General features: G+C 48.1%; 1 protein-coding gene across 1 annotated transcript in view; it reads left to right on the top strand.

Annotated features, from left to right (window-relative positions):
• Nucleotides 1–22,714, top strand: part of SLC7A5 (solute carrier family 7 member 5) — a 27,167-nt gene extending 4,453 nt beyond the window's left edge. The window contains exons 2-10 of the mRNA XM_015822012.1: nucleotides 7,010–7,135; nucleotides 17,438–17,543; nucleotides 17,820–17,864; nucleotides 18,040–18,163; nucleotides 18,564–18,667; nucleotides 19,349–19,445; nucleotides 20,326–20,475; nucleotides 20,711–20,888; nucleotides 22,284–22,714. Coding sequence (XP_015677498.1) covers nucleotides 7,010–7,135; nucleotides 17,438–17,543; nucleotides 17,820–17,864; nucleotides 18,040–18,163; nucleotides 18,564–18,667; nucleotides 19,349–19,445; nucleotides 20,326–20,475; nucleotides 20,711–20,888; nucleotides 22,284–22,339 — 986 coding nt within the window. The 3' untranslated portion in view covers nucleotides 22,340–22,714. The remainder of the gene's footprint in view (nucleotides 1–7,009; nucleotides 7,136–17,437; nucleotides 17,544–17,819; nucleotides 17,865–18,039; nucleotides 18,164–18,563; nucleotides 18,668–19,348; nucleotides 19,446–20,325; nucleotides 20,476–20,710; nucleotides 20,889–22,283) is intronic.
• Nucleotides 22,715–23,614: the final 900 nt, after the last annotated feature.

The raw sequence follows: 23,614 nt of genomic DNA, 5'->3' as shown, positions 1-23,614 counted from the left end.
AAATCCACTGCTGTTTTGAAGAAGGATAGAAAACAAAATTTAAGTATCCAAGAAGAACTGAATAGTTAAGTGCTAAAGCAGCATTTGGAAAACCTTTCTCTTTTCCCACAACTTATACCAAATTATCCATAAACCCAAATTTGCATGTCTGGACACTCCCCTTCTATCTATGCCTGAAACCCGGTGCAGACGTGGCTGTGCGATTAAGTCACTTTTCCACCTCTGTCTTTCCCCCCCCCCCCCTCAACTGTCTTGCCGGCAGAAGAGCTCTTAGAAGTGTGGCACACTTTTGCAGAATTTTCCTTGACGTAATAAAAGGGCAACTCCGGGGTGGGTGACGGTTCCAGAGAAGAAGCGAAAGCAGAGAAGGTCCTTCGAGTGGCAGCTTGATGCACGAACACATCTGGAGGGCGCTGGGTTGAAGAGGCTGCTCTGGGGAAGATGGACTGGTTTTCCTCCTTTGCTGATGGATTTCCGTCAGTCTTCCGCCTCTTGGTCTCCTGGTGCTTCAGTTAATGGGGGAGAGCTAGAGTCTGTGATTGGTACACGGGAGAGGGGCGGTTTGAGGGCAGCCCAAGGCTCATCGGAAGACAGAGGGCTTGGCCTCAGAGGGGCATTGCCACCGTGCTTAGAAAGCTGGTGCCTTGGTTTGGTTTTAAAATGATTGCAGCCTCTCAACTCTGGAAGAAAGTCTTGGTGGCACCAAGGGAGGCTGTATGTTATCAGAGTTGAGGGTTCATCTTTTGCAAATGCCTCCCTGTGAAGAGGGAAAGAAACTTATCTGCCGGCTTCTCGTCTTGTCTTCTTCGTTTGCCCTGCATGTTAACAGCCAGCCCTTCGAGGTAGTCCAGACAAGAAGAACATACTGTGGTTACCTTTATGGTAAGCTCCTGGTAGCGGAATCCTGCAAATCTGGGAGCACTGCCTTTTGTGTTCATTGTGCAGCAAATTAGGGAGGGTCCCTCCTGAAGTGCTTCCCACGCCCCTTTTCCTTCTGCCCGCTGAGATGCCTTTGCAGGACACTTGACCGGCTTGGCGCTCTTCCTTCTCTCTCCCGACGTACTTCCCACTAACCAGCATGGTGGCATTGTGGTTTAGGTTGGAAAAAAAGGTCAGAAAGAAGATCCTTTGTTGAATGAAGCCCTGCCTGATTCAGCAGGGCCTCCCCAGGGGGCTCCTTGACGGGCTGCCTTAAGGGGTCCCTTGGCTAGAGGGAGAGCCCCGAGGGGCAGACCGCCTTCTTTTATGCCTGCCCACTTCCTGCAAAACAGGCTGGCCGAGTGACCACAGAGGAATTGTGCGGATTTCGTTGCAAAAATGGAAGGATCTTGTGTGATCAGAGCTGGGCTTAGTCCTGCAGTGGCACCACGTGCTCTAAATGCCCACGTGGGGACTCTGCTGTGCTCATTTATTTCAGGAACCTCAGAGATTAAAACCAAGTGGAAACAATAGTGCCACATATAATGCAGTGCACAAAGGGTGGCGATATGCCACGTGGTGCCAGGTTGGTGCAGCTGCTGCTGCTTCCTTGTGCCGGCAACTGTTTTGGTTTTAGGAGCTGCCATCGTTTTCCACCTGGCTGGTTGGGAAGGGAGGTGGGCAGGAGGAAGGCCTCTCTGCATGCGAGATTGGGGAGGGGGGCATCATGTGCCGTTGCTCAGCAACCACATGGGTTCCCACCTTGCTGCTAGGTTACGACAGAATCCGTGGCAGCCACGCTGGCGTTGCCCAGCAACTGCACACATGACGTCTGGGCTGTCGGTGTTCCTTTTTTTTTGCTGATCGGTTTAGCTGCAGATTTGCAAGGATGGCCCTGGATGTTATTGGCTGACCTCTGCCCGGCATGGCTGGGCTGGTTTCTTGCCTGTTGGGCCAACCAGGCATTATTCCTGGGACAAGTTTGGCCCCCGGGCAGCTAGTTGCTGAACCAGCCGCAGTGTAACATTACAAGGTGGGAAGGAACTTTGAAGCAGACTTTTAGCAACGCGCACTTAAATTTTTTACCTGGTGTCTCAGTAAAGAGTCTTTTTAATTATCTTTTAAAAATGCAGTTATCTGTGTTGGAATTGGACCCACTGAGTTGTGCAAGGCCTTGTTGCTTGCTCTCCTGGTGCAAAATGGAAAACATGACAATTGGTGTAAGCAAAAGCGCCACCTTCTATGGTCCTCACTAACCCCCCCCCCCTTTTTTTTCTGCTCAATGCTTCTGCTGGCCAGGTTTGGTTCCCTGTAACTCAGCTGATGGGAAAAGTAACCCTGATCCGTCCTTGTTGGCTTGCTGAGAACATGTTCTTGGGTGCCTCAATTGTCCTGGAGGTTTTCTTTTTCCACCCTGATTGGGCCACGATAAAGGATGGGCAGCTTCTGAAACCTGGGAAATCCTTTTGAAGTTCTCAGCACTGAAGGGGAATCCGTGGACCGCAACGCGGCCTCTACCACCCTCTGCCCAGCGGGCGAGTGTGAATCACAAGTGTGTTGGCGAGAACTGCAAGATCAGGCAGATTTTCTGGAGAAAGAGGCGCCCAGCCAAGAGTCCCGGGGACTGCAGTGATTGTAGAAAAACCTTACGGAGAGAAATAATGTTTGAATCTCCTGGCATCTCCGTCTTTGAAATGGATTGGCTCATCCCCATCTTTCTTTGTTTTTACAACCGTACAATCTGTGGTGCAGTTGTTTTTTCCTGACTGTGCGAGAACTCAGCTCACAGCTTGTCTGGCCATTTCTTGGCCAGGAGCAGAACAAAAGTACATCAGATCCAAAAACTTGAGGGAGGGGGGTTACAAGACTGTCTGAACAAGCTCCACTCGCCGCATTTCATCTGTGACTAGATGCTTCTTGATGACAGATCTTTAGACTTCCCAGAAATAAGTGTGCCCATATTGTACCTCCCACAATTTACAGCCAGGACAATTTGGTGGATGGATGGTTGTTTCACCCCAAAAAGCAGGAGTCATTGTTGTTCTTCACAACTTCTGTGCCTATTATTTCTCTAGGCAGTGGTTGGGTTTATGTGAATTGAGGATCATTCGATCACAATGGACCAACTTTGTACAATTGCTAAATCACGGCCTGAAAATCCAGCGGTTGGAACTGACCCAGCATGTCAAACCAAACCAAAAATATGTACTTTGTAAAGCAGGCCAGAATTGTAATGGTGCATCTGATGCACTATTAAGATTACACAACCTGCAAGGTTTGATTGTTAACCTTGGTTACTTTTCCTTGTCGAAATCAGCCCCTCTGGTTAGTTTCTGGTTCTAGCGTAATGGAGAACCCAGAAAACAGATCAATTCAGTGAATAGGCAAATGCTGTTACAGGAAGGCTACTTGTTCTATACATTGAACAAATCAAACAGTATTGAAGGACAGGAGAGACTGTTTAGCCATTCCTGCATAGGAACTTTAAAATACAACTGTACAAAAAGTAGGTTAAAGTTGCCAAGGTTGGACACCCCTGGCATAAGGGATAGATGAATTCAGAACTGGAAATAATTCAGTTGCAGGAGTTCTTCTACTGAGATAATGAGAAGATTTTGCACTTCCCTCCAACACCTGTTTTTCTCTGCTTGGCATCTCTGATGCGTTTTAATCCAGTTAATATCCTGGGTGTGTTTCCAGCCTGGCAAGTATTTTCTTCTATTTCTTTGAAGCAAAAAGCTGGGATTTGGGTTAGGCCTGGGGGATGATCTTGGACAAGGCTCGGATTTAAATATGCCACTTGCAACAAGATGCAGGCCGCTTGCCAGCCAAATGGCTGGGTAGATCCTTGATCGGTTCTTTGCGAGCAGGATGGTTTGTGTCGTTCAAGCCAAAAAACACGGTTCAGTTTGGTTTCTTCCTCCCATTCCGATTTATATTTTTTTTATAAACCCCCCCCCCCTCATTCTGGAGTGACTGGCCGTCTTGGATTATAATGGTTTAGAAATTGGGTCACAAGCCTATTGAGACAAAAGGCCTATTTACAGGGATGAAACAGACAAACTGGTTTGGGGGCAGCTGAAGGGGAGGAGGCCAGTCTCTGACCGGCTTGGGGTTGTCTTTGCCAACCCTTTGATCTCAGTTGGGGTACATTCTTGACCCATTCCTAGTCAACTGATGGCGAGATCCTTTGGTAAGCTCAGCCCAGGCAAAGTCTTGAAAGAGGAGGAAGGGTGCCTGGTTCAACCCTGTCCAAGAAATGCCTTTTTCCTTCTGCTTCTGAACTTTGCCTGGAAACGCTGAATTCAAATGTTGAAATGACTTTCCATGATTTATGGATTTTTGAAGAAGAAAAAGCATTTGAGGCTGGCAAGAGATACTTGCGGGTTGTTTCCCTGTTCTTGCCTGGAGTTGAGATAGACGTAAGAGGCTGCCAGGGGTGGGATGGGGTGGGGGTTGAAGAGATGACTGGAGCTTTGTTGTTGACATTCATTCTGAAACCCCCCCCCCTTAACACATGGTCTAAGCACCATATTTGTTCTCCACTGATAGTGGTTATCTTTCACTTCCAGAATTTTGTGAGGCCAGTCTACTGATTGTAGACCTTCTTCACCACACAGTCAGAAGGTAAAATGCAAAGAATGGCCAGCCGTTGGGCGGGGAGGGGGGGCGATAAATGAAGAGAAATCCCCTCTCCTTGCCAATATGGCTCCTCCACCCCAGCAGAGTGGATGCTCCAATTTTCTTTGATTTTCTCAGTGATCATCCCTTGCTTGCTCCACCAGGGAGGCTCTTGTTGAGTGTGTCATTGACAACTGGGAGCTGAAGGCCGTTGTTCTTCATGTATTCCATCAGTTGAGAGCAAGAATATTTGGCTTTCCAGATGTTGAGAGCCACAACTCCCAACAGCCCCAGCCTGAACTCTGGAGAATGGCACACTTTGCACATGTTCTTTTATGGGTGTTGGGATCTGTACTTTGGGGCATTCATAGTTCCAGTTGTCTCGTTGTAGCGCTCCCTTGAACCCTCTTGAGATAATGCACGATGATCTCCATGTTTGCAGAGCCAAAGGGCTGAGACAGGCTTTAATCCTCTGGGGGCTTTCCTGGAAAGACTCTAAGCCCCTCGGCTGAACATCCAGGGGACAGTCAGCCCTGTTGAAACCAAGAGTTTCTCGGGTGCAGTTGTGCTGTTACTCAAACCGGTTTGGGCTCTTGTGGACTCAAAGGATTAGGTTTCCTTCTTGCAAATCTGAGTCTGTAAATACCTTAAGAAGAGCGCGCTAGAGAAATGGCTGCGCTCTTCTAGCTAAGGAAGTAGAGCGCTACAGGAGCTAGCAGCGGGCCTCTCTGCTCTTTGCAGAAGCGAAGTGACTCCCTGCCTGGGATTATATTTAGCGCCAGAACAGCCCTGGTCCTTGTGTGACGTTTCCTGTTTCCACCTTAGGAGAGGACCTTCTCAGCTTCTGCCACTTTTGGCCGGCAGCCCAAACTCTGCAAACACAGGGTGGGGAGGGGGAAACCACCAAGGTGGCTCAACGGAACAGGCGCGGGTGATGCAACCGCCTGTCTCTATTGCTTGAGCCGGGAAGGGAAGGAGGCGGAAGTTGAGTCAACTTATCTATTCAGAAGAAGAGGAAGTATCACTCCCATTTTCTCCATCCACCTTAGCGATCAGCACGAATTGCATCAGAAAAGTCTTTTCAAGAATGTACGCAAACTGACAAGAGGGCGTGTTGGTTTATCCTTGTCTGTGGTTCATCCTGGGTGCTTAGCGTGGAGAGTGCTCAGTGTCAGGCACAGAACAGTGGCGCATAACTGTTCTGGAACAGCAGGAGAGAAAGCCCAGTTTATTTAAAAAGCAAATAAATCAATCGGGGTGACCTGGTCCTTTGCCTGAAGCCTTAAAAGGCTGCCTTAGAGATATAATCAAGGGTGGTAGATCACATTGAGGACATAGAGGGCAAACTAGGACATCTGGGGCAGAAGTGTGGAATTAGGCTGTCCACACAATGGCAGAAACTCACAAAAGTTAATCTTGGGCAGAGAAGGCGCTATCAGACTCTGACTGATTTTCTTCCACATGCATGCACACAATACACAAAAGGGTGCAATCTGTCAAGTTGTGCGCTGCTCTCTGAGCTTGGCGTCTGGCAGACGTTGCATTACCCTGCTAGATAACATCACCGTTGCTGCTGAATGTGGGGTTTGTTCCCTTTTTATCCACAGTATCTTGTCTCCTGCCTTTATTGGTGGGGTGCAGTTTTCTTTTGATTATTGTTTTCTGCTTGCGTGTTTGTTTAGTGTTAATCCCTGCTTATTTGGCTGTTGTTTGCTGGAGAGGATGTGTTCTGGTGTTTTTGTTTCCTTCTTAGTGTTTTTATTGTCTCTCGAATGGTGTTTAAAATACAGTTTATCTGTTGAAGGTTGATTTGTCTGAATGAAAAGCTTCCAGGAATTCTCTCTGTCGTTGGATTTAGCTCGGTCTAGGACAGGGGTGTCAAACTGCTGGCCCGTGGGCTGGATGCGTCACGCGGAAGCCACGCCCACCCCATTGCTGGCAATGGCAAAACTGTCCCGATACATTGCGCGATGTCATGTGACGTCGCGAGTTTGACATGTCTGGTCTAGGATGCTCACAGTTTCCCGGTTGAAACTGTGGTTAAGTCTGTCCACGTGTTGAGCAGTTAAAGAGATGATGATAATGATAATTTTTTCATCCTGCCTTCTGCCTGCTGGTTGGTGTTCATGCATGCGCTTTGCCAGTCTTCTGCCTGTCTTCTACGGAGTGGCTATTACTCACCCTGTGTGTCGTGGATGACTCCTGTTTTTTACTTCTGGGGCTGCTGGGTCTTTTGGTTGACTTAAGTCAGGGGTCTTCAAAGGGTTTGGTTGGTTTGTATACTACCACGATCCCACGTAGTTCCTTCCTGTATTTATGAATTATGAGAAGCTGCTAAATACATGGAAAATAATCCTATTAAACTAGTGGATTTACTTTGCATGAACTGTTGGCCCTCAGCTCCTGAGCTATGCTGTTTTTGAAAAAAAAAATGCTGCAGATTTACTTACTCATGGCTCTTTCTCTCCAGTCCTGCTGACAGCGGTCAACTGCTACAGCGTGAAGGCTGCTACTCGTGTGCAAGATGCCTTTGCAGCCGCAAAGCTCCTGGCCCTCACCTTGATCATCATCCTTGGCTTCGTGCAGCTCGGGAAGGGTACGTGTCTCCTCCTCTCCTGCTTTGCAAAGGGTGGGAGGGCGGGCAGAAGCCGGTCCAGGGCTGGGAGTCAGATAAATGCTGCCCAGGGCTCCCCACACTCACACCCAGGCCAAACTGAAAATAAAAAAATGCTTCATGAAAATCAAAGCATTGTGCCTTTGAGCAGAAACATAGAGGTAAGTCCTCAACTTCCAACTATTGGTTTGAAAAAAGTGATTTATGATCATTTTTCACACTTCCGAGCATTGCAGCATCCCCAAGGTCATGTGATCAGAATTCAGACACTGGGAAACTGGCATGTACTTATGACGGTTGCAGTGTCCCTTTTGTGACCTTCTGACCAGCAAAGCCATTGGGGAAGCCAGCTTCACTTAACAACCGTGTTACTAACTTAACAGCAGTGACTCACTTAGCCACCGTGGCAAGAAAGGTTGTAATAAGGGGCAAAACACACAACTGTCTTGTTTAACAACAGAAACTTTGGGCTGAGTTGTGATCGTAAATCCAGGCCTGCCTCTAGTTCAGGGGTGGGCAACCTGGGCTCTTTTATGACTTGGGGACTTCAACTCCCAGGATTCCTGAGCCAGCATGGCTCAGCTTGGAAACCCCTCCCTTTCTCCTCAGCATGGCTGGCTCAGGAATTCTGGGAGTTGAAGTCCATGAGTCATAAAAGAGTCACGGTTGCCCACCCCTGCTCTAGTTCTATTTTCTGTTTATTTATTTGTCAAATTTAGAGACTGCCCATCTCACTTACGAGAGCAACTTGTATAAAAATATACATATACCGGTACCTAGAAAAACCCTTCTTGGAGGAGTACTGACTCAATGTTGTAGGACCACAAGTGACTCAGCAAATACCTCGGCCCTAGGACCAGCTTGGTGCTTGTGTCGAGAAGCAACAGCTGCTCATGCCGGAAGGAAGAGCTAACATTCTTGGTTTGTAGCCTGGTTATTTCCCCTGTCCACTTCTAAAAACACGTGTGCTATCGGCCGCTATTTCAAATAAAGCGTTCTTTGGACAGCTTTGATTTAATGCTATTGGGATGGGGGGCTTGTCCCAGTTTTGTGACGCTCCTTGTGTCAGATTTCCCTCCTGAAAATACCAGGTCAGGTCAAATACCTGGGAATTCTGTCTGGCCACTTCGGTGACGAAGGAACTCAAAAATAAGCCTTGTGATCCACTTTTGCGACCTTCTGACCATCAAAGTCAATGGGGAAGCCAGTTTCTCTTAACAACCATGTTATTAACTTAACAACTACAATGATTCACCTAATAGCTGTGGCAAAAAAGGTCGTAAAACAGGGCAAAACACACTCTAGTTTCTTAATCTTCCTTTAGGACAGGGATGTCCATGCTTGAGAACATTTAAGACTGGTGGATGTCAACTCCCAGAATTCGCTGGCGGGCTGGGGAATTCTGGGAGTTGAAGTCCACAAAGTTCCCAAGCTTGGACACCTGTGGTTTGGGATATCTGTAACTCCCTTTTTATCCATGGCCCAGTTGCCTCCTTAAACAGATTCCTAATTCTGAGCAAGGACGATTTCAATTCTTGGTTTTACAATAGTGTCAGGGAAATGTTCTTGAGGACTTCATTTTGCAATCCTATTTGTTAATCCCTCCTTTTTTCTCCCCTGCCTAAAGTTACATTCCTTTTTATTCTTCTCTTTATTTAGACAAGACTTCTATCTTTCAAAGGAAATCTCCATTTTTCAAATAACCTTCCATTAGGTCCTATTTTTTTCCTGACCTGCGATACACATTCTGGTTGAATTTCTGTCATTGTGCAACTGAGTAAGCCCTGACATTTTGGAGCAGTCTGCCCCCCCCCCCAACATTCCTGTTCAGTTTCCTTATCACCAAACCTCTTGTTTTGGACAGGTTTCCTTGTTTGAAGTCTAAAGTGACTCTACATGTTTTGGGGGCCATTTTTTTAAATAAATCCAACACAAGGTGTCATTTGAAAAACATTTCAGCGACTCTGGCTTTTTCCACTGCATTGAAAGCCCCAATTCAAGATTAAATCCAGAGACACCTTTGCTCTGAACGTTCAACTCTTCTAAGGAAAATCCCTTAGAATTATGGTTTCTCCATATGTCCATTAAGGTCATCTCCTTTACTCTCTACGTATAGGCTACCTGTGGGTAACAAAAATCAGGACGAGTAGGCTAGTGCCTTTTCCAGTTAACACATTTTGATGTTTTTAGGCATGAGCTTTCATGAGCTGCAGTTCACTTCATCAGATGCATTTAGACTTCCTTTTACTGTAGCTCTGGATGGGTGGGTGGGTGGGTGGGCAGATGGATGGATATGGGACTATGTAAAAAAAATGGGGCTGAGGTCTCTCAGGCTGGAACAGAGAGACATGGGAGAGCCAGATGGAGGTGGAGGAATTAAGATTTCTAGAGGAAGTCCGGAGGCCTTATTCTTTATTCTTTCTTTATATTTATTCTTTAAAGAATAAAGCTAACTTTGTTAATTGTGCTTCATAGGGAAGACCTCGTGACACAAAACTCTTTGGAATGTCTTGCCATTGCCATAAATGACTCCTCGACCTTTTTTTTGGGGGGGGGGCTTAGAGATGAGCAGATAAGGGGATAGGAAACTTTGGGAAGAAAAATTCCTTTTGTGGGGCAGAATTAAGGTGGGAGTGAAACCCTTTAGAGCAATCTAAGGCATGATTGTTTAACAAGAAAGGAATGCAGATCTCCTTGTCCTTGTAGAGGGTTATTCCTTCCTCCCTCCCTCCCTCCTTCTTCTCTTTCTACCTTGAATGCTGTTTTGCATGGCTTCTGGAAGACCCTGCATGCACCTTCCTTTCTCACAACCCAACTCAACCCTGGAGAATTTAGGACAAAGGCTCCTTAGGGAGTTAGGAGTTAGGAGTTAGTCCACCTAGAGTTTTTTGAGTAAGATAGAAGTGGGGTCTCCAAACTTAGCAACTTTAAGACTTCAACTCCCAGAATTCCCCAGCCAGCATGTGGACTTCAACTCCCAGAATTGTCTGGATGGATGGATGGATGGGAATCCTGGGAGTTGAAGTCCACAAGTCTCAAAATGGCCAAGTTTTAGAGATCCCTGCTTTACAGTTTCTTCTGGGAATTTTTTCCCCAATTGTCAATCTAGTTTACGGCCTTGAGGGCTCTTTGAGTCTCTCATCCAAATTCTGTAATTTGCGTAAATTTGAGGGAACAGCAGTTGACGTCCACACATATTAGAGTTGCCAAATTTGGAAAGAACCCTCCCCCCCCACTGATTTACATAATCTCCAGGCTGCAACCTTAGGATGCCGGCTCAGGGGGACAAAGCCGGTTGTTTAAATGCTTCTTGAACTGCCAGGGGCTGTTTTGGGAGGGTTTGCTTTTGTATACCAGATTGAAGCAACTTTGTAAAGCCAAAAGACGATATGCAAATGGGTAAATGACTCAGAATGGAGCTTTGTGGGAAAGCACGAAGACAGGCATTTGCATCCAGAATTTGGCTTGGACAAAGACACCCCCAACGCCCCCCCCCCCAATCCAGCCCTGCTTTTAGTTTGCTCACTGCTTCTGTGTGGCTGTCGCAACCCCCCTATAGAGATGGGGCTTGCATCAGCCCTCAGCCACACATTGCAGGGGGGAGTCCCCCCTTTCTTTTCCTGAACAGATGCAAGGTCACGTGAGGATACTGCAGAGTTGCTGAACTGCTATTCCTTCCCAGAAAGAGAATTATTATTATTTTTTTTCCTGTCTGCCTGCATGCCAGAACTTACACTCCAGTAGACAGTTTGTCTTCCACTAGAGACGAATTCTCTGCTGCACATGCAAATCCAATTTAGAGGAGGGACGTTGTGCAATTTAGCTCCTTGTCTCCCTTTCTCCCCCCCCCCTTAAAATTGGTCTGCTTGGAGAAGCCACCCATAGAACAGCGCAAGCGGTTTAAACCTTTGGAAGTAGTTTTCAAGGAGACCCGATCCCAGAAGACTCGTGTAGAGCCTGTTGGCAAGAATAACGGATCTGCGTGAAACCATCTGCGGGTGACTCTTTAGGTTCAAAGCTGCAGGAGAAGAATTGTCTAACTCACTTTGCATCTTGAGCGGGACGTAAAGGCAATCCAATTGACTCCAGCCCTATGAAATGCTACAGGCTGGCTTACTTGGCTACAGGGCCAGGCTTGCTCTCCCATCACCCCGTTCGGTTCTCCTCTCTGGGGTGGGAAAAGACGCAGCCAGAGGGGAAGGTGTTCCTAGCCATAAAGGGAGTTGCCTGAAGCACTACGTGGAGCGCCAGAGTGTGATTTAGCTGGCGCCAATCTTGCAAATGAGGAAAAGCCTTGGCATTTTGTCTGTGGAGCTTCTCAGTCATCCAGGTCATGGTTGTCCCAAAGGTGCTTTTTTTCCCCCAAAAAGGCAACTGGACTTTCTCGGAGTTTTTTTTCCTTGAAAACATTTTGCTTCTCGTCCAAGGAGCTTCTTCAGTTCTATCTTCCATTCCTCTCCAGTCGGAACTGAAGAAGTTTCTTGGATGAGAAGCGAAACGTTTTCAAGGGGAAAAAAAAACCTAAGGAAGTCCAGTCGCCTTTTTGGGGGGGGGGGGGAAAAGCACCTTTGGGACCTTTGCCTCTTCGTCCCCCGTCCAAATCTTGGGGCTTTCCCAGGGATGTTTTTCATCGCTGCCAGGTATATATATAAAAAAAAAGGCTCTTGAAAGCCTCAAAGCCCGGCTCATTTTATGCTCCACAAGGTCACAGTGGGATTGTTTTGAGTTTCTCTCTGCACGTCTCCCCNTGGATATGGGACTATGTAAAAAAAATGGGGCCGAGGTCTCTCAGGCTGGAACAGAGAGATATGGGAGAGCCAGATGGAGGTGGAGGAATTAAGATTTCTAGAGGATGTCCGGAGGCCTTATTCTTTATTCTTTCTTTATATTTATTCTTTAAAGAATAAAGCTAACTTTGTTAATTGTGCTTCATAGGGAAGACCTCGTGACACAAAACTCTTTGGAATGTCTTGCCATTGCCATAAATGACTCCTCGACCTTTTTTTTGGGGGGGGGGCTTAGACATGAGCAGATAAGGGGATAGGAAACTTTGGGGAGAAAAATTCCTTTTGTGGGGCAGAATTAAGGTGGGAGTGAAACCCTTTAGAGCAATCTAAGGCATGATTGTTTAACAAGAAAGGAATGCAGATCTCCTTGTCCTTGTAGAGGGTTATTCCTTCCTTCCTTCCTCCCTCCCTCCCTCCCTCGCTCCTTTTCCTCTTTCTACCTTGAATGCTGTTTCGCATGGCTTCTGGAAGACCCTGCATGCACCTTCCTTTCTCACAACCCAACTCAACCCTGGAGAATTTAGGACAAAGGCTCCTTGGATCAAGCTCAACCTTAGGAGTTAGTCCACCTAGAGTTTTTCGAGTAAGATAGAAGTGCTTTACCACAGGGCTCTCCAAACTTAGCAACTTTAAGACTTCAACTCCCAGAATTCCCCAGCCAGCATGTGGACTTCAACTCCCAGAATTGTCTGGCTGGCTGGCTGGGAATCCTGGGAGTTGAAGTCCACAAGTCTCAAAATGGCCAAGTTTTAGAGATCCCTGCTTTACGGTTTCATCTGGGAATTTTTTCCCCAATTGTCAGTCTAGTCTACGGCCTTGAGGGCTCTTTGAGTCTCTCATCCAAATTCTGTAATTTGCGTAAATTTGAGGGAACAGCAGTTGACGTCCACACATATTAGAGTTGCCAAATTTGGAAAGAAACCCCCCCCCCACTGATTTACATAATCTCCAGGCTGCAATGCCGGCTCAGGGGGACAAAGCCGGTTGTTTAAATGCTTCTTGAACTGCCAGGGGCTGTTTTGGGAGGGTTTGCTTTTGTATACCAGATTGAAGCAACTTTGTAAAGCCAAAAGACGATATGCAAATGGGTAAATGACTCAGAATGGAGCTTTGTGGGAAAGCACGAAGACAGGCATTTGCATCCAGAATTTGGCTTGGACAAAGACACCCCCAACGCCCCCCCCCCAATCCAGCCCTGCTTTTAGTTTGCTCACTGCTTCTGTGTGGCTGTCGCAACCCCCTTATAGAGATGGGGCTTGCATCAGCCCTCAGCCACACATTGCAGGGGGGAGTCCCCCCTTTCTTTTCCTGAACAGATGCAAGGTCACGTGAGGATACTGCAGAGTTGCTGAACTGCTTTTCCTTCCCAGAAAGAGAATTATTATTATTTTTTTTCCTGTCTGCCTGCATGCCAGAACTTACACTCCAGTAGACAGTTTGTCTTCCACTAGAGACGAATTCTCTGCTGCACATGCAAATCCAATTTAGAGGAGGGACGTTGTGCAATTTAGCTCCTTGTCTCCCTTTCTCCCCCCCCCCTTAAAATTGGTCTGCTTGGAGAAGCCACCCATAGAACAGCGCAAGCGGTTTAAACCTTTGGAAGTAGTTTTCAAGGAGACCCGATCCCAGAAGACTCGTGTAGAGCCTGTTGGCAAGAATAACCGGATCTGTGTGAAACCATCTGCGGGTGACTCTTTAGGTTCAAAGCTGCAGGAGAAGAATTGTCTAACTCACTTTGCATCTTGAGCGGGACGTAAAGGCAATCCAATTGACTCCAGCCCTGTGAAATGCTACAGGCTGGCTTACTTGGCTACAGGGCCAGGCTTGCTCTCCCATCACCCCGTTCGGTTCTCCTCTCTGGGGTGGGAAAAGACGCAGCCAGAGGGGAAGGTGTTCCTAGCCATAAAGGGAGTTGCCTGAAGCACTACGTGGAGCGCCGGAGTGTGATTTAGCTGGCGCCAATCTTGCAAATGAGGAAAAGCCTTGGCATTTTGTCTGTGGAGCTTCTCAGTCATCCAGGTCATGGTTGTCCCAAAGGTGCTTTTTCCCCCCCCCCAAAAGGCAACTGGACTTTCTCGGAGTTTTTTTTCCTTGAAAACATTTTGCTTCTCGTCCAAGGAGCTTCTTCAGTTCTATCTTCCATTCCTCTCCAGTCGGAACTGAAGAAGTTTCTTGGATGAGAAGCGAAACGTTTTCAAGGGGAAAAAAAAACCTAAGGAAGTCCAGTCGCCTTTTTGGGGGGGGGGAAAAGCACCTTTGGGACCTTTGCCTCTTCGTCCCCCGTCCAAATCTTGGGGCTTTCCCAGGGATGTTTTTCATCGCTGCCAGGTATATATATAAAAAAAAAGGCTCTTGAAAGCCTCAAAGCCCGGCTCATTTTATGCTCCACAAGGTCACAGTGGGATTGTTTTGAGTTTCTCTCTGCACGTCTCCCCTTCCCCGTTTCCCCCCTTCCTTCCCTGCCCCCAAGGCCAGGTCTGCATTTCTTCCCAGCTGAGTCTCAAAAGTCGCCTTGGCACGCCAGGACCACGAGACAAGCCGGGTTGTCGCCTGCATTGATTTAGCAAACCCTGCCAAGGTGGCGTAAACCGCTGGCACTGGTTGCCCTGGGCAGTGGCAAAAGGGGAAGCTGCCTCTTGGGGCCCAGGACTGGGGCAGCAGTGGGGAAGACGAGCCTCCCTCCCTCTTGGGCAAAGACCAGGAGCTCTTGTGCTGGGTGAGGCAGCCCCACCTTATCCGTGGGAATCCAGGCAGCAGCGGCCACAGTGCCCAGGGGCCTTTCCCAACCTTGTGCAAGTCCTGCAGGCTTTCAAGCTGGCTGAAGAATTTGTGGTTAGCCCAGCAGAGACGGAGGCTCTTTGTACTTGTGGTCCTGGCCTCCGCAACGGGAATAATAAGGCCCCGTGTTGTCTGCCAGCCGGCTTTGCCTGCCACACCTTTTCTATAGGGAAGTGCGTGGGGAAATTAGTTTATTGCCCCATAAACAGAGAGAGCCCCATCTTGCATTTCCTGCCGTTACATGAATGGGGTGTGCTGTGCCACCTGGACAGCAGGGAGAAATGCTGGGGGAAAAGCAAGAGGTGCAACCCGGGCAGCGTCTGCCGATGGGACCAGGAAAGCATCTTCTTGACTCCTTGAGTGGTGGTGATGGACCAGCCCAGATGTTCTCCGTCACTATGGGTTCATCTCCCACCAGCCTCCACTTGTGGGGTTGTAATCCCCAATGTCGGGGGCCTAGGTTGCTTATCCTGCTGTGTTTCCTTTCACACCAACAGCCTGGCAAGGATGTGTTATCCTGAGGACATATGTGCCCGTTTTGTCATATGTGCCAGTCATCCAGGAATCTGCTCTGATTTGCTCTTTGCTTTCCTGCCCCACTTTGGCCTGTGAGTCGCTTCTGAAGGGAAGAGTGGCAGAGACACAATGAGAAGCTCTTGCAAGGTCGGCCAGACTACTATCTACTATCTATGAAGGGAGGGGCCGTCTTCTCTCTCTCCCACCTACCAGACCTTCCAAGTTCCGCTGTCTCTTTGCCTCCTGGGAATCCAGACTACATTCCACCCCAGCTTCAGACCAAGCCTTTTAACCTTCCCTGGTTGTCTTTCATCTGGCAGGTTCCCTCAACTGCTCTTGTGGCTCCCTCCACGCCGACGTCAATCATCTCCCTTAATAGCCTCTTTCTGCCGACTTGCACAGATGCGATCTAAAAATGAGTCTCCCGGGTATGAAATGGGGCAGCGACGCTATTTCTGTTCTCTTCTCCCTCTCCCTAAATGCCTCCATATTCTCATTAAAAGGGCATGTTGCCACTGGCTGCAGTTTTGGCCACTTAAGGGTTGCAAGCGGTATGGAGCTTGTCAAATCTGGTTTGGTTAATTTTAGAGAAGAGTAGAGTCAAAGAGGCAGTTGAGCCTGGCACCCTGGCAGGACCCTCCTGGCCCGTTTAGGCACCAGTTGTGGAGTTCCCAGAGTGCTTCTGGATATCTGGTTGAGTCTATTAGCGGAAGGCTGGGGACACCAAGCTGGCATATAAACAGAGAAGGCCATTTTGGACAAGAGGTATTGTCCACTAAGACCATGTCTTCTTCTGGGCTCATCAACTATGATGGGGCCAAAATAACTATAATGAGGACAGGATTTCTACACATCAACAAGGGCTGGGAAATGTAATGGATGACTTCATGGCGCCTTGGATTGGGATCGTCATCTGTGATCTATAGATGATTTGGTGGAGATGGCTCTGTGCTGCAGCTCTCAATGACTAACTTGGCTTCATTCATCCCCCTAAACCATAATTTGTCGGTCATGATCAACCAAAAGGACCTAGGTTGACACACAGGCTGAGCCGAAATCCAGCAAACTAAACCACATGGTGGATTTGCACAATGTGTGAACCTGTCAAGTTCCCACAATCACTTGATCTCAGAGATTGACAGCATTTTCTGTCTGGGTGACATGACACTCTCCCAGAACTCTCCTTGGCTTCTACTGGCACGTGGGCGCAAGAAGGGATGGGGCCCAGGATGGCTTTCGGGTCTTGGATAATGGACCTCTTTGAAGGGGAGATGTTGGTTGGTTCTGCAGTTGTCCTCTTTTTCTTATGCTCTTGAGCTGGCTGGCCAGCCTGGATCAGACAGTGCCAGACTGGTGGTGAATGGGAGAAAGCTCCTTTGATGGGGGTGGGTCCCCCTCCATTTCTTTCATCTTTCTGCCCTTCCGTGAATTAATGGAATGTAGAGTTTTGAAAAGGACAAAGAGTTGAGCTCACTGTTGGGGCTGCAGAGGCATGTGATGGACTCGCTGGAGAGGCAGGCAGCGACACTTGAGGGCTCCTTCCTTGGAGGAGGAGGGCCAGGCAATAACCCCCCCCCAACTAGGACAAATGCAGGGCCTTAAGATCAAAGGACGTAAAATCCTGCTTCTGCCAAAGGCTCCTTGCAAGTAAAATAAACGCTGCAAGAATCTTGAAAGGACCTTCAAAAAACACCAGCTTCCCTTTCCCGTGTTTTCCTGGGCTGCTTCCGCTGTTTTTGATTTCAGATATTGGGTGGGGGGCTGCTCCTGATGCACAGGCAGGCGAGAGGACTCCAAGGAAAACATATTTCGGGTTTGCTTTGAGTCCCGTAGGGTGTGATGTTCAGAACCGGTTGGTGTCTTTTTCTGCACGCAACCAGCGAGCAATTAGATGCTCCTCATCTCTGCATGGTTTCGTTTCAAATTGTGTCTTGGGCTGTATGCAATTCCAAAGGTCCAGTTACCTATTTTAAATCTTACTCTTAGCTGTGCGTATGAAAACGGCAGTTCTAGGGCTTATGAGCAGGTGGTCTGTTGGAGAGAACTTTTTCTCCCATTCCAGTTAAGCAGATCCTGGGCGTCCTGCCCCCAGGGCCACTGTAACACATTTTGGCTCCCTTAGTTTTACACCCTCCACCTTCTCACCCCATTTGCAGCAGGGGGAAGGATCTTACCGCTGACTCACCTTCCTTCATTCCCACAGGTGATGTCCACAACCTCAGCCCTGAATATTCCTTTGATGGCACCAACACAAAGGTCGGCAACATTGTTCTGGCCTTGTACAGCGGCCTCTTTGCCTATGGAGGATGGTGAGTTGTGGGGCAGGTGAACGTTGCCCTTGGGTTTGCCCCTCTGTGTTCCATCAAGGACAAGGAGTCCCAGGGCGAGGAGAGCTTGTGATCTTCAGATCTTCTGATCTGGGGAGCCCTGTTGGTTTGTGTGTGTGTGAGAGAAAGAGTTTTCCTAGGTTGCCACATTGTTCTCATTATTCTACAAAGTCAGGAGGACTTCCCCCCCCCCCCATCCCAACTCTGTATTGTAAACTTAAGAACCTCTTTCCTTTCTCCCCATCTTTCAAACTGCAGGAATTACTTGAACTTTGTCACAGAAGAGATGATTAACCCTTATAGGTAAGAGTCTCCAAAACCTGATTTTGCATTGTTTTCTCTGCACTGTTGGCGGGAAGAAAGACGGCCTCTGCAGACTTTCTGGCTGTTGTGACTGCAGAAGCAACCGGGAGAGCTGTAAACGTTCAGAGATGTTCCTAGCTCTGCTTGTGAAACGGCCTTTCCCGTCTCCTTTCAGAAACCTCCCTCTGGCCATCATCATTTCGTTGCCCATCGTCACCTTGGTCTACGTGCTGACCAACCTGGCTTACTTCACCACCTTGACCGTCAACGAGATGCTGGTGTCAGAAGCCGTTGCCGTGGTAAAATGCAATAACAGACACGCAGGAAGGGATGCTCAAGAATCGCTTCTCTGGCTTTGCCATTTTTCCCTGTGGGCCGTTTGAGTGCAGCCCGCTTCTTCCAGCGTCTTCCTTTTATTCATGTGAACCGTCCTTTTTCCGGGTTTGGTGTTCACTGCCCATCCTGTCCAATAATCCTATGAAATATTTATCTATAATTCTCCCTCCCCCTGTGGGAAAACCCAGAGAGCCTCACTGCAGGGCAGAATTTGAACAGGCATTTTCAGGGTTCCATTTTCCCCTGTTGGGTGGCAGATCAAGTTTCGCTCCCTTCGCGTCCCCCCCTGCCATTCGCTTAGGCTTCCAGGAGTTTTCCAGGTGAAATGTTTGACCTCCTGTCTTCCTCCCTATTTGCCAATAGGATTTTGGAAATTACCACCTGGGTGTCATGTCTTGGATTATCCCCGTGTTTGTGGGCTTGTCCTGCTTTGGCTCCGTCAACGGTTCCCTTTTCACTTCGTCCCGGTAAGTTTCTACTATAGAATGAGCATAAAACCATCTCTCCAGAAATGGAAGCTGATCTTAATGCATATTTTGCCCTGCAGTATAAAATTCTGGAAAACTTGCAATTGGATGGATGGATGGATAGACAGGCAGATATCTAATCCCCTCCTCACACCAAAGTATGCTAGTTGGATTGCAATATATACTTACATTTTACAAGTAAACGTATTTTGCGGCCCCTGATCTGTTGCTCTTTAAAAGAAGCATGAAGACCAAACTCTTCTCCAGGCCTTTGAGGAGCAGTTGTGAGACCTCCCCCCTCCCCCTTCGTTCTGTCCGCCTTTGATCTTTCTTCCTTTTAATGAGTCTTGCTGTAACCCTTATTTTGGCTGTTGAGAGCTGCCCAGAGTTGTCGGGAGCCGGGCCTAAGTAAATGAACAATACCCTTTCATCGGTGGCTCCTTCTGCCTGCAGAAGTGGTCTGACTAGCTCAGCTGCCCAGTCCAAGAAATTTGCCCCCCCCCATCCCCACCCCCTTGTTGACGGTCTTCCTAAACAAACCACATGAAGTAGGATTGGCCTGACCCCCCCCCCTCCAACAAGCCTTGTAAGCGGCACAAGGCAACTTCCAACATCCCCCGATAACCTTAAATTCATCTGCCGAAAGAGTGTAAGTTAACATTTTAATTTAATCTCTTTTAGGCTTTTCTTCGTAGGTGCTCGGGAAGGCCACCTGCCTTCTGTCCTGTCCATGATCCACCCCCGGCTACTCACCCCCGTGCCCTCCCTTGTCTTCACGGTAAGGATGCTCACACGAGGGTAGAGTTTCCTTTGGGGGGGGTGGCAGTATGTGTGTGTGTTTGTATTTGTGTCTGTGTGTATGGGGGGAAATCCCATCTCAGTGCTTTTGCATTAAAACTAGTTGTCCGATTTAGTAACTTTGGTAAGCATTTAGTCCTGAACAATAACTGCACACCTGCTGAGTTGTGTGGAGTTGTGTGAGTTTTGGAAGCCTGCAAGCTGGTGCTGTTTTGAGGGTGCGAAGGGTGCTCCAGAATTTCTGGGCCCTTCTCCTTCCCTTGATGGGCGCAAACAAACCGCACATCATATTTTGAATGCAACCCTCTCATGTTCTCCTTGGTGCACATCAGTTCTCTGGGGGTCCACCTGTTCTCCAAAGCACCTGAAGGCAGGACAAGAAGCAACGGATGGAAACTAATTAAAGGATTAGAACCAACCTAGAACTAAGGAGAAACTTCCTGACAGTGAGAACAATTAATCAATGGAACGACTTGTCTCCAGAAGCTGTAGGTGTTCCATCACTGGAGGCTTTTAAGAAGAGACCGGACAGCCACTTGTCTGGAATGGTACAGGGTTTCCTGCTTGAACGTTGGACTAGAAGACCTCCAAGGTCCCTTCCAACTGTTATTCCTGCCCTTCTATGGGGCTCTGGTGTTCGTCTTTCTGCTCTTGTGCCCCATTCCAAGCTCAGAACCACAGCCCTCACTCCGATGGTCGATATCCACTGTTTGCAACAATCCCATCCCCACGTTTGCTGAGTCTCTGAGGACAAAGCGAGCGTTGGTTGAAGTGCGGGTTCTCTGAAGCAGTTTTCTCCCAGCTCCCACGTGGCACTGATTTCTCTCCTCGCCCCTTCTCCCCCCCCCGACCATCTCTAGTGCATCATGACTTTGCTCTACGCCTTCTCCAACGACATCTTCTCCGTGATCAACTTCTTCAGCTTCTTCAACTGGCTCTGTGTGGCCCTGGCCATCATCGGCATGATGTGGCTCCGTTACAAGAAACCGGAGCTGGAGAGGCCCATCAAGGTGAGCTTGGCCGATGTTGAAAAGGGAGCTTCTGCGACCGATTCTGCAAGTGACCGGCTTAAAGGGCCGTCGGGGGATCCAGATTTTCAGTCCCGGAGCTGGTCCAGGTCTGAGGATCCATGGGACCAGTTGCATCTCTAGACACAAATCTGGTGGGTCTTTGGATTGAAGGGCTCTCAAGTTGTTCCCTTCCTGCTTCCAACGTTCTTGGCCTTCCTTGTCTTCTCACGTGCAGGTTAATATCTTGTTGCCCGTTTTCTTCATCCTTGCGTGCAACTTCCTCATTGTTGTCTCCTTCTGGATGACCCCGAAAGAGTGTGCCATCGGCTTCGCCATCATCTTCAGCGGAGTCCCAGTTTACCTGATCGGGGTCTGGTGGAAAAACAAACCTAAGTGGCTTCTGCAAAGCATCTGTGAGTACAAGTTGTGTCAGTTTCCAGGGGCTGTTTTGGGTGGAAGAAGCGCACGCGGGACTGTCATCCACAGGTCTTCTATGCAGCAGAGATGGGGTAGCCTTTCCACCGAGTTTGAGCCTCCCTTTTGGTGCCACGAGAACATAAAAAATGGCCGGAGAAGGCTATGTTGGATCTTCAGCAACCATGCCTGGGCAGCGCTGCCCGACTTTTAGATATCTGGAAGCAGGGAGGAGAAAGGCAGGACGGGACATGATTGGGAGGGGCACCAGCCACTTCCCCCAGCCAAGTTGTGTGGGTGTCCACACCCTGGTGTCTCTGGAAAGGAGCAGCCGGGCGTGCTCGGACTCGGCAGAGCTGATGCCAAACTCAGTCTGCAGGGGTTAGGGCCATCTTGATGGTAACTGTGGGAACGGAAGCTGGGACAGGTTGAAGCTGGATTTTGGCATGTCCCCCATGCTGAAACCGACCTCAGACTCAATTTTACCAATAGAAGAGAATAGTTGTAGCTCAGGGTTGACACAAGGAGTCCTTGGTGCTCTCTGAGCTTGCTTGTTTTCTTGCAGACATTTCATTACCCAACTGGGTAACATCATCAGTGTTAGCAGCGATGATGCTACCTAAGTGAGTAGTGAAACATTTGCAAGAAAACAGCCAAGCTCAGAGAGCACCGAGGACCCCATAAACCCCATTTTTACAATTTTACACATTTGTGGATCCAGTAACTTCAGAGGGATCCATGTTTCTGTTGGGGACAGAGAGCCCCTAAAATTATCCAAGTGATTTCTTGACTGTGGATGCTTCTGCCACCCATCAGTTTCTTCTTGTTCAAGGAATTAGCCACCCTTCTATTGCTTTTATTATCCTGCAAAGTCCAGTTTGGAGGGAGAATAGGCCGGTGGATGAAATTATTCCAAGGGCCTGGATGGAAATTTTGCCAGGATTTTAATTGGAATCTTCTGGTCCTGGTGCCTTGAGTAATTTCCCAAACCCTTCCCCCCCACCTTTTGGTCTACCCACAAGGCACCAGTCAGTGTAGCCAAAACTAATTTTCTAGGAATGTACAATGAATCCCCACCCCACCCCAGGATTCCTGGGTGCAGAAGTCCTCCTCAAGTTGTTGTTTGGCATATGACAAAAGGAAATGCTTAAATCCAAACAGGGACACTACTTGCACAATTCATTTGTTTAGAACAACTTTTAAATTGTGTTTTGTAAACTGTCGTGGTTCCATCCTCTTTGGGGGGGTGGAGAACACCTGATAGAGGTGGTGCGATTTTTCTAGTGGCGTAAACATCTTTCTTTGTGTTATGGGTGACCAATTTAGGCATGGCAGCGACCTCAAAAGCTCATTCTGGTCATGTAAACTTCCTCTGTTTCGTTTCTCACTAACAGATTCCACCACAGTCCTGTTCCAGAAGCTGATGGAAGTGGTTCCTCAACAGTCTTAAGAAGGAGGCAAATCCATTGATCTTTAGTTTAAGCCAACGCACAACATTGTTTTTGAAACTTACGTATGTCTGATTCCTCCCTGGAAAAACGGAAACTGCAGAGACAGCCCAGAGACCTCTTGGGACCTCTGCCCACCTCTAATCCTGCTGAGGCCTTCTCCAACTCAGATCATGGCAATTGAGAAGGTGCTGGAGGAAAAGACGATCCCAGGTGCAAATTTTAAAATTGGGAAGAGGAGGTCGCTTAGAAGAGAAGAGAGGCCTCCACCCAAATCGAGAAAATGTGGAAGCCCACAAGGACATTTTGTTTACATGCTCAACTAGGGACTTCATTTAGTTTCTCCACCAGCTGTCCCAACGTTGGCAGAAAAAGAGGAAAAAAATGCAGGCAGTGGATGAGGTCCAGCAATGTAGAGTGTTCCTCAAAAGACGCCTGCCGACACCGAACACTCCTTGCCAATAAAGGGGGCCCTGCTGAAGAAGACAACCCCACAACTGACAGCAGACTTAACGGCTGAGCGGCCCCCACCTCAGCTCTTCTCATTCTCAGTGGACTAAGTGGTTCTGACATGAGTATATTTTTTAAATTGTTTAGTTTTTTTTTAGTGACATCCTTTTTTTTAAGCTTTCTTCTCCTTAGGACTCCCACGTGGCCACCTTGCGCCGATTTCCCGTAAGGGGTTTTGTACAGCTTTAATTGGAATCCTGACAAATTCCTCCGTTTGAGTCAGGTTGAAATTTCTAGGCACTCCTCAAAGCATGATGGATTCGTGCAACAGTCTCTAGAGCAAAACTTCTCAATTTGGGCCACTTTAAGCCGTATGGACTTCAACTCCCAGAATTCCTGGCTGGGGAATTCTGGCAATTGAAGTCCATATGGCTTAAAGTGCCCCACGTTGAGAAAAATTGCTCTAAAGCAACTGAATTTGCCAGTTGGGGGAACACCTTGACGTTGGAAAGTTTTCTTACTTGCCAGCCTCGTTTGAACCCTCATTTTCTACCAGCATTCAGTGGTTCTACAAAACATGTTCCATTTTTGTTTTCTCGCTGTGCAGAATGCCGTTCATTACAGCACCATAAATGTATTCTTAAGAAGGGGACTGGAAGTTACTATCCTGTGCAGTGGATGACATGGGAAGCTTAAGACAGGGAAGGCTACCAAGTGGGAACAAGCAGAACATCAGTGTTCTGTGTGTGTCTGTGTGTCGGTTTGTTTATGCACGTGTGTCTAGTTCTGTGGCACTTTTCTTGATGTGTAGCTATGCTCTAAAACAT

This window comes from Protobothrops mucrosquamatus, unplaced genomic scaffold (assembly GCF_001527695.2).
Source record: "Protobothrops mucrosquamatus isolate PMUCROS unplaced genomic scaffold, P.Mucros_1.0 scaffold1445, whole genome shotgun sequence".
NCBI classification, from domain to species: Eukaryota; Metazoa; Chordata; class Lepidosauria; order Squamata; family Viperidae; genus Protobothrops; species Protobothrops mucrosquamatus.
The sequence above is the reverse complement of the archived record's forward strand: the minus strand, read 5'-3'. Positions and strand labels throughout refer to the sequence as shown.